Source organism: Pichia membranifaciens (assembly GCF_001661235.1).
Source record: "Pichia membranifaciens NRRL Y-2026 unplaced genomic scaffold PICMEscaffold_1, whole genome shotgun sequence".
NCBI lineage: Eukaryota > Fungi > Ascomycota > Pichiomycetes > Pichiales > Pichiaceae > Pichia > Pichia membranifaciens.
In genome coordinates this window covers 1,451,487-1,459,995 of record NW_017566982.1, presented here as the reverse complement: position 1 = coordinate 1,459,995, position 8,509 = coordinate 1,451,487, and the positions used below count along the sequence as shown (strand labels likewise).

General features: G+C 47.9%; 3 protein-coding genes and 1 non-coding gene across 4 annotated transcripts; 2 read left to right on the top strand and 2 right to left on the bottom strand.

Annotated features, from left to right (window-relative positions):
* Nucleotides 1-568: 568 nt before the first annotated feature.
* Nucleotides 569-654, top strand: PICMEDRAFT_t29. The gene has a single exon. It is a non-coding gene; the product is annotated as a tRNA-Lys (tRNA).
* Nucleotides 655-1,011: 357 nt separating this feature from the next.
* PICMEDRAFT_29634 (hypothetical protein) lies at nt 1,012-2,325 on the top strand (the record flags this gene model as incomplete). Its single annotated transcript, XM_019162601.1, has 1 exon — nt 1,012-2,325. The coding sequence occupies one exon, from the start codon at nt 1,012-1,014 to the stop codon at nt 2,323-2,325; it is 1,314 nt and encodes a 437-aa protein (XP_019020115.1).
* A 269-nt stretch (nt 2,326-2,594) lies between these two features.
* Nucleotides 2,595-4,277, bottom strand: PICMEDRAFT_70581 (hypothetical protein; the record flags this gene model as incomplete). The annotated part of the gene is made up of 1 exon (XM_019163680.1): nt 2,595-4,277. One exon carries the CDS (start codon nt 4,275-4,277, stop codon nt 2,595-2,597), a length of 1,683 nt encoding a protein of 560 aa, XP_019020114.1.
* A 1,118-nt stretch (nt 4,278-5,395) lies between these two features.
* Nucleotides 5,396-7,316, bottom strand: PICMEDRAFT_57134 (hypothetical protein; the record flags this gene model as incomplete). Its single annotated transcript, XM_019163216.1, has 2 exons — nt 5,396-5,425; nt 5,913-7,316. 2 exons carry the CDS (start codon nt 7,314-7,316, stop codon nt 5,396-5,398), a joined length of 1,434 nt encoding a protein of 477 aa, XP_019020113.1.
* Between the last annotated feature and the right edge of the window lie 1,193 nt (nt 7,317-8,509).

Sequence of the window (8,509 nt, the reverse complement as noted above, 5' to 3'; positions counted from 1 at the left end):
AGACATCATATTTCAGAAGGAAACTGTGAAATAGTTTCAATCAACACTGAAAATATGGTTGCGGATATGTTGACTAAAAGTTTAGCCAAGATTAAATTCAATAAGTTTGTTGGTCTAGCTGGAATGTCGAACATATCTACAAGTGTTTAGATTATGGTGGGGTGTTGAGATAAGATGCCGAAGCCAATCATGATCGAGTGATAAGAGATAAGAGTCTTATCATGATAAGGCATCTTAAGTAATCTAAAACTGGAAAGTTAGCCGCCATGATAAATGAATAATGGCAAGTTTAACCGAAGGTGTAAGTGTATAAATACAAGAGGTTTGTCCCTTGTATTTATGTTTGAGAATATTAGTTTGTAGGCTAGTTATATTAGTTATAAATTAATAAGCAACAAACATAAGAAAAAGTGAACATATACAATGGATATTCATAATAGAATAGCTAGATTACAACAGTCTGCTATAAAGCTGCAACGCACAGGGCTTGATTTGTTTCTGATCGTTTAAGTAAGTGTTGTACAGGTAGGAGCCGAAAAGCGCAACCGACAAAACGGCGAGGTGAAATTTCTGGTTAGCTTAGTCGGTGGAGCATTAGGCTTTTTAGTAGAACTTTTCCCTGAAATGTCCAGAGTTCGAGCCCCTGATAAGGAGCTTTACAATTTGTTTTGTTTTCTCTTGTAATAATCCTCTACGACAATTTTTTAAGCTTGAATTCAATTTGATTGATATAAGTTGATTTCTTAGTACACGTTTTTCCTACGTCACTTTTCCGCCCTTCTCCCGATCATTTGTCTCCACTGGCAGATGCTCTATTGAGTGTGATATTGAATGGGCTGCTAATTGGGAACTGAAAGATACGTCTTCGAGATGGCGCTGACGGATTTCATCTATAGTACTGCCAATTCGATTGGAATTTCGACCCGAATGTTCCAAGATGCATGCGTTATTTTGGTTCTTTCATTTACCATCATCTCATTTATAAACAACTATGACATAATCAATCGGGTCATGCCTTCCTACCCGTACCACCAGGTCCGGTTTATGAACTCGAAACTGAAGGGCTCGATCAACATGGAGGAGTTTATCAATGAAAATATTCCTGAATTTAGGGCGAAGGCATGGTCGATGGTGAACCCGTTTTTATTCAACGGACATTTGCAAACAATGTTTGCCGGTATAAGAAGATTTCGAAATGTCGATGTCTTGTACTTTGCACGTCAGATAATGTATGCTGATGATGGAGGGTGTGTGGCATTGGATCGTGTGGTATCCAAAAAGACGTTCGATGGAGTTGATACCTCTAAGATAGTTGTTCCTGAAAATCAGCCTGAAGAAATCGATAATTTCATCAGGTACATGTCCCCAAAAGAGATTGCAGATCAAGGCAGTACTGATTCAAATGCAATTGTTATTGCACTTACCGGGTTGTCAGGATCTTCAGCCGAGTCTTATATCAGATGTCTTTTCAGCAAACTCTCGGAGAACCCGGATTTTGACCTTTACGTTATGAATTCCAGAGGTTGTGGTAATGTCAAAATCACCACACCAAGGCTATTTTGTGCTTTATGGACAGAAGATATTCGAGGTGTGATCAAGTTTTTCAAAAAAAAGTATCCAAACAGGAAGATTTATCTTTTTGGAATAAGTTTGGGCTCCATTGTGATGTCTAATTATTTAGCCCAGGAAGGCGAAAATTCCAATGTTACCTTAGCTATTGCGTTGGCATCGATCTGGGATTTACGTGGCTCCTCTTACTTTCTTGAAAATGGATTTATTTCTTCTTTGTTTTACTCAACAGCAATGACATTCCCATTGATGATGTTACTGAAGTCTCATTCAGACGAACTATTGGTGAATCCTATCTTCAAGTCCCAATACACGAATCAAATTATAAGAAAGATTTGGAAGTTGAAGAAGTTTGACGATATTTTCACCTCGAAAATGTTTGGTTTTACATGTGCAGATGACTACTATACCCAAGCGTCACCTATCTATAAAGTACAACAAATTAGGACTCCATTTGTTAACATAAGTTCGTTGGATGATCCTATCACGGGTGGATTACAAGTAGGTGCACTACCACTAGACCAGGCAAAATATAACCCATACATGACAATGATCAACACGTCATTGGGCGGACATGTAGGATATTTCAAATGGAACAATACTCGCTGGTATGCTGAACCATTGGCGAGGTTAATCACTGGTTTCCATGAGAATATTGTATCACCTTCAGGCTATGAAGTCCAAGTGGACGAAAAAAATCTTCCCAAACCAGTACTCATCAATGGCCAGCTTCCGGTTCTTCACAAAAGTAAGTAAACTATTTTAGAGACATTTCTCTACCTATGCCGCTTCCTCTATATAAACCATATTCAGAACTATTCACTATTTATTTATTTTACTTTCTTTGCTGTAATATTGATAAAATTTTATAATTTTTTTTATAAACCCAGAAAAAAAGAGTATACTATAAATACTATATGCTATATTTGTTTTATATTTCCAATAAAAACGAATAAAGTGATGACATTAAACTAACAAAAAAGGAAAGAAATAAAGGGAGAAAAGGGGAAGAATCACATATTTTTTTATAAAGCAGGACCTGCAGCGACAACTTCTTGGGTACATCCTGCAGAGTACTTTTCAAAGTTTTCCATGAATAATTGTGCCAAATTAGTAACTTCTGAGTTGAAATCTTGGGAACCACTTGCCCAGAACTTCGATGGGTTTAAGATTTCCGAAGGGACACCTGGACAAGACTTTGGAATTTGTAATCCGAAAGTTGGATAAGTTTCAAATTCAGATTGAGCCAATTCTCCAGAGTGGATAGAATCCAAGATAGCTCTAGTGTACTTCAATGGGCATCTCTTACCACCCTTGACGTATGATTGTCCACACCAACCAGTGTTCAATAACCAAGCATTGGAGTTATGTTCGGCCATTTTATCAGACAATTGTTGGGCGTATTTCATTGGGTGTAACACCAAGAAAGGTTGACCAAAACAAGCAGAGAAGGTTGCTTCTGGCTCTGTGACACCGACTTCAGTACCTGCCATTTTGGAGGTGTAACCAGAGATGAAATGGTACATGACTTGGGAATTCGTCAGCTTTGAGACTGGAGGCAAGACACCTCTAGCATCACATGTTAACAAAATGATGTTCTTTGGATGGGAGTCGGCAAGACATGGAATCTTGGCGGATGGAATGAATTCGATTGGGTATGCACATCTTGTGTTTTCAGTGATACTAGCAGCACCGTAATCGACGGATCTGGTGACTGGGTCGTAGATGACATTTTCCAAAACAGAACCGAATCTGATGGCGTTATAAATCTCTGGTTCTCTTTCGGCAGAAAGGTCCAAACATTTGGCGTAACAACCACCTTCAATGTTGAAAACACCGTGGTCAGACCAGCAGTGTTCATCATCACCAATCAATTCTCTGTGAGGATCAGCAGATAAAGTCGTCTTACCCGTACCGGAAAGACCAAAAAACAACGTCACGTCACCTTCTTTCACACCTTGGTTAGCGGAAGAATGCAAGGTCAAGATCTTGTGCTTGATAGGCATCAAGTAGAACATGACAGTGAAGATACCCTTCTTCATTTCACCAGCGTACTCGGTACCCAAGATGACCATTTCCATGGATTTGAAGTTGATTTCCACCGATGTCGAGGAGGTCATACCCTTGGTGTAGACGTTGGCAGGGAACTGACCCGCATTCCAGATGGTGAAGTCTGGTTCCCCAAAGTTTTTCAATTCTTCGGTAGTTGGTCTGATCAACATGTTCTTCATGAACAAAGCGTGGTATGCTCTTGCACAGACGATTCTGACCTTGATTCTGTACCTTGGGTCCCAACCGGCAAAAGCATCAATGATGTAGACCTTCTCTCTGGTACGCAAGTAGTCGATAGCTCTAGACTTGGAGATGTTCCATGTGTTTTCGTCCACCTTCTTGTTGACAGGCCCCCACCAGATGTGTTCGGAGGAGGTTTCTTCGTCAACAATTCTCTTGTCCTTTGGCGATCTACCGGTCTTTGTTCCGGAGAAAGCGATCAAGGCTCCCGACGAGGAGATCGTAGTGCCCTTTTCCTTCAAACCGTCCTCATACAAGATAGGGACGGCCGAGTTGTAGTGGATCTTTGCGTCTGGGTTCAGACCAAGCTTGGACGAGATGGAGGACTTTCTTTCGTTTTTGTTGAAAGGAGCCTGGTGCTCGGTCGAGACGTTTTCTCTGTATTCCTTCTGGATATCAACAGCGGTTGGTGCCATTTTGTGTGCGTGTTTGTATGTGTTTCTATGTTTTCGTCTGTAAGTGTGTGTGTGTGTGTGTGTGTGTGTGTGTATGCGTGCGAGAGAGTGCGTGCGAGAGTGTGGGTGTGTTTTGGTTAAAAGAATAAAATGCTTTGATTTCAAACGCCTTCTATTTGCTGCAGAACTAAATCACTTACCAAGCCAAACTATTATCATTCAAGAGATTGGAAGAGGCCGCAGAAACGGACACCACGAGGCAGTGTGGGGATGCGACACTATTTATACAGATGGCCCCTGCGCCAGACAGCGCTCCCACGACGTAACGGCGGCCTAGGGGGGGAGAATACCGGGCGGGAGCTCAGAAGACGGGAGCAGGCCGGAGACAGGGAGAAGTCAACGTACTGCAGCCAAAAGTAGACCCCGTCCCGGAGGTTTTGTGCAAGCGTCTTGCCCCGGGGCCTTCCCGATCGGGCAGTCTGTGTGGGGAGCGCGGGGCTGGGCTGCCTTCCTTCCGGTCCGGCGTCTCCTCCGCTTGCTAGGGGCTATTGAAGCGCCTCTCTCGGGGACGGATGGGTCTTACAGGTAGCTAGCGCCTGTGCACCGACACACCCGGGTACAACGCAAAACACGACGGCCACACCGTGTACTTGACGACCTGTACGTCTATTACCCACCGTCCGGTCCCTCCGGCGACGTCCATGGTAGGCCGGAAGCGGGCGCCCCTGCAGGCGCCAGACACAGGAGCTGCCCTGCCTTCCGGTTCTCTCCGAGTCCGCTGCCCCGGCTTAGGTAAGCACCGTAGGTTTTTTTTGCACAGCCCGGGTGATGCCGGGAGAAAATGCTGCGCGTTGCGTCCCTACGGCCGCCAGCCGGGCCTGCGCACGGAGGACAGGGCGGCGTTTGCGTGGGCGCCTCTGTGCGCAGGCCCTGCTGCTGCCAGCCCTCCCCTCTCGTCGTCTACGTCAACAGCACGGGAGCTTCGGTACGTCGGAGCGACCGCAGAGAGAATTCACATCCCCGGTTTCCTGCACCCCACCCCGCATGCCCCCATTCCGGGCACCTGCTGATGCAGGCTGGGCCTGCCGGGGTAGACAGGGCATGCGGAGGACCGCACCGGCCGGGGTAGACACAAGCCATTATGTCATTGTATGGTGACAGGCAGTACTCTCTTTGCAGAAGAATTGGACTCCTCCCCTCTGCTGCATTGGCAGACATGTGTTCCTGCTGCGACCCCGGGATTGAGGCCAGGTGGCTCTCGCATACACAGTAGACGCAGTAAGTGGTTCTTGCTGCTGTCACGTGCACCGGGTTTTCCGCACCAGCAAATATGACGTAAGCAGCAGAAAGAGCCATCCGGGGTGGTGAGCACATGACGACACATGACGACACATGACGAAACGTAGGAGATCTAAATTATTGTGGTGAATAAGAAGTAGGGTAGAAAATACAGGAGTGAAATATATAGATAGGTATGTTGCGATTGCATGCGCAGGCAGATCACAAAGAGGGAGCCATTGGTATCCGGATACCCCTGGTGTTCTCCCATCTCCGCTTCCGCCAGAATCAGGTAGCCTTCGACGTGCCCTGGTTTGAGCCGGTCTCAGGGGCGTCCTCGTCGTGCTTCACCTTCTCCATCTCAACCTCGTAATCGACTCCGGCTTCCTCGGTCTCGCCGTCCATGTTGCGCAGTTGGCGCTCTGGGCCCAAGAAGGCAACGATCAGCACGTATCCAAAGACACAGCCAACAAAGATGGCCATGACGGTGGCGTAGTCAAAGATCTTCTTTCCCGTTGGGGACACCATTGGGAATTGCTCGCCAATGGTGGTCTCGATCGTGGACGACGCAGAGGAGGCCAAGTTACCCAACTGGTAGGAGATACCGACAACGAACGCCTTGAAGTCTGGAGGGGCCATTTCTGAGAGGTAGACTGGCACCACACCCCAGGAACCTTGGACAAAGAACTGGAGGAAGAAGACACCAGCGTTGATGTTGGCGTTGTCGACGAAAGCCCATGGGTAGATGAGCGCACCGCCAGCAACACAACAGATCATGATGGACAATCTTCTACCAACAAAGTTCGAAAAGTGTCCGACCATAATACCACCGACAATGGCACCGAAGTTGGCCACACAGTTTGTGACAGTCTGTGCATCTTCAGAAAAGTTGTATCTCACACTCAACAAGGTTGGGTACAAATCCTGGGAACCGTGGGACATAAAGTTGAAACCTGCCATCAACAAGATCATATACAGAATCATCAACCAGTAGATTTTGAGAGAGTCAACAGCTTTTTCCTTGAAACTCTTCTGGTGGATGCCGTGCTCGATATTGTATCTTTCGATTTCCTTTTGCTTTAAGAACGCCTTGGTTTCAGGCAACATTGCTCTAAAGACACAGATCAAGAAGCAGACACCGGAACCAAACCAGAACATGGCTCTCCATCTCTGCTTGGCGTTATCTGCAATGGCTCTTTTGAAGACGACAGCCAACAAGTAACCGAAAGCATAACCTTGTTGTAGGAATCCGGAAATGAAACCTCTAGCCTCAAGTGGACAATCGTCCAAGGCGGTAGCAGCAGCGTTACCGTAGACACCACCCAACATGATACCAAAAACCGCTCTGACACCCAAGAACTGTTCGTACGTCTTGATGAAACCGGTACCGATTTCCAAGACACACACAAACATCAAGTTGAGGATCAAGGACCACTTTCTACCGTACTTGTCACCAAGATACCCGAAGAAGAAGCCTCCGACGGATCTCAACATCAACACGACAGTGATACCCCACGTGATGTCCTTGACGGTTTTGCCGAAATCGTTTGCAAGCTCCTTGGCGTTAAGCGAGATGGAGAAGAAATCGTAGGCATCCCAGGACCATGCTATGAAGGCAGAGAGAATCATCAACCACTGCTTGCCTCCAATCATCCTCAAACCCGGGAGTGGGTTGAGAAGATGTCGGTTGGCGGCGATGGACTGCTTCGTTGGAAGGAGCTCTGTGAATCTGGTTTTGAGGTATCTGGTGATGGAGGGGCAGGACAGATCTGGCTTTTCCATCATGTGGATGCTGAGTGCACCGGCGTTCGGGTCGTCGCTCTTGAACGTCTGGAAGGAGGCGCTCGACGGTTGGGCCTCGAGGTCTGGACGGTCAGATCCGAGCGAGTTCACGTCGTACTCATGCTGCACGACGTCTGCGTTGCTGTCCTCGGCAGCCTTATCTTTTTTGCTGAAGATCATCTTTTGTGTGTGTGTGTGTGTGTATATGTGTGTTTGAGTGTTTTTCCTTTACGTGCAACGAGAGAGAAAGAAAGGAAGCACAGTGCAGAAACGAAAGAAACTACTTATTCTTGTCCGGTTAAGTTACACAGAGTGACCTGGGCGCAACAGACAAACGAAACGAAACGAAGGGGAGTGGGAACAGAACAAAAGTTCAAGAGGTAAACCAGGGGAGAGATGCAGGAGCTTATATACGTGTCTCTGTGCCAGTCAGGGGGGTGGGGGGAAGAGAAAAAACTGCAGTCCGTCGTCAGCAGGCCGGCTGTTTGTTTTTATATCTTTTTTTGTAAAATCCGGGGGGACGGGGTCACCAGGAGCTCATCCAACGTGTGCACTTTCTGCGTGCACAGTGACGGACGGACATTCTTCGACATTGACTCACTAGCCGCGGCAAACCTTTGGCCGTGGTCACAACCTGTCGCAAGGAACAATGGCGGCCTTCTCGCGCAGCCGCTGCGGCGCCCGCGACTCATGGGTAAATGGGAGCTGTGCCGGGCTTGTGTGCCGGCGTCGCTATTTTGCGGGGGTGGGGCAGGCCGCAGGAGAGGCGTTCAGCCCTCCTTCCTGGACGAAGGGAACTTTTCGCCAACGCCCCGGACCAGAAGTAGCCAGACCAGCAGTTTATTCAGCGGCCGGCCAGGTTCGTCTAGCCCGGGCCTGCCTGTCTGTCTGTCTCGTTGTCCTCGTACTGCTTCCCGTCACTGCCTCCCTGCCCGTCTCCTCTCCCACAGCGCCCGCCACACGTAAGCGCCAGCCGTGACCCCGCCCCTGCAACATAACCCTTCCCCTCACCGGGGCACACTGCTCCCCCCCGGCGGCGGACCGTCCTCGACTCAGATGACCGTTGGCTGCCACGGAGAAACGGGGAAAGGCGGCGCACCCGCCCAGCGCGGCCCTTGCTGGCGCCGTTCCGCCGCTTGTGCGGGAAACGGTGTTTGCCGCCCGGCCAAGCACCGCCGGGACGCTTACATGGC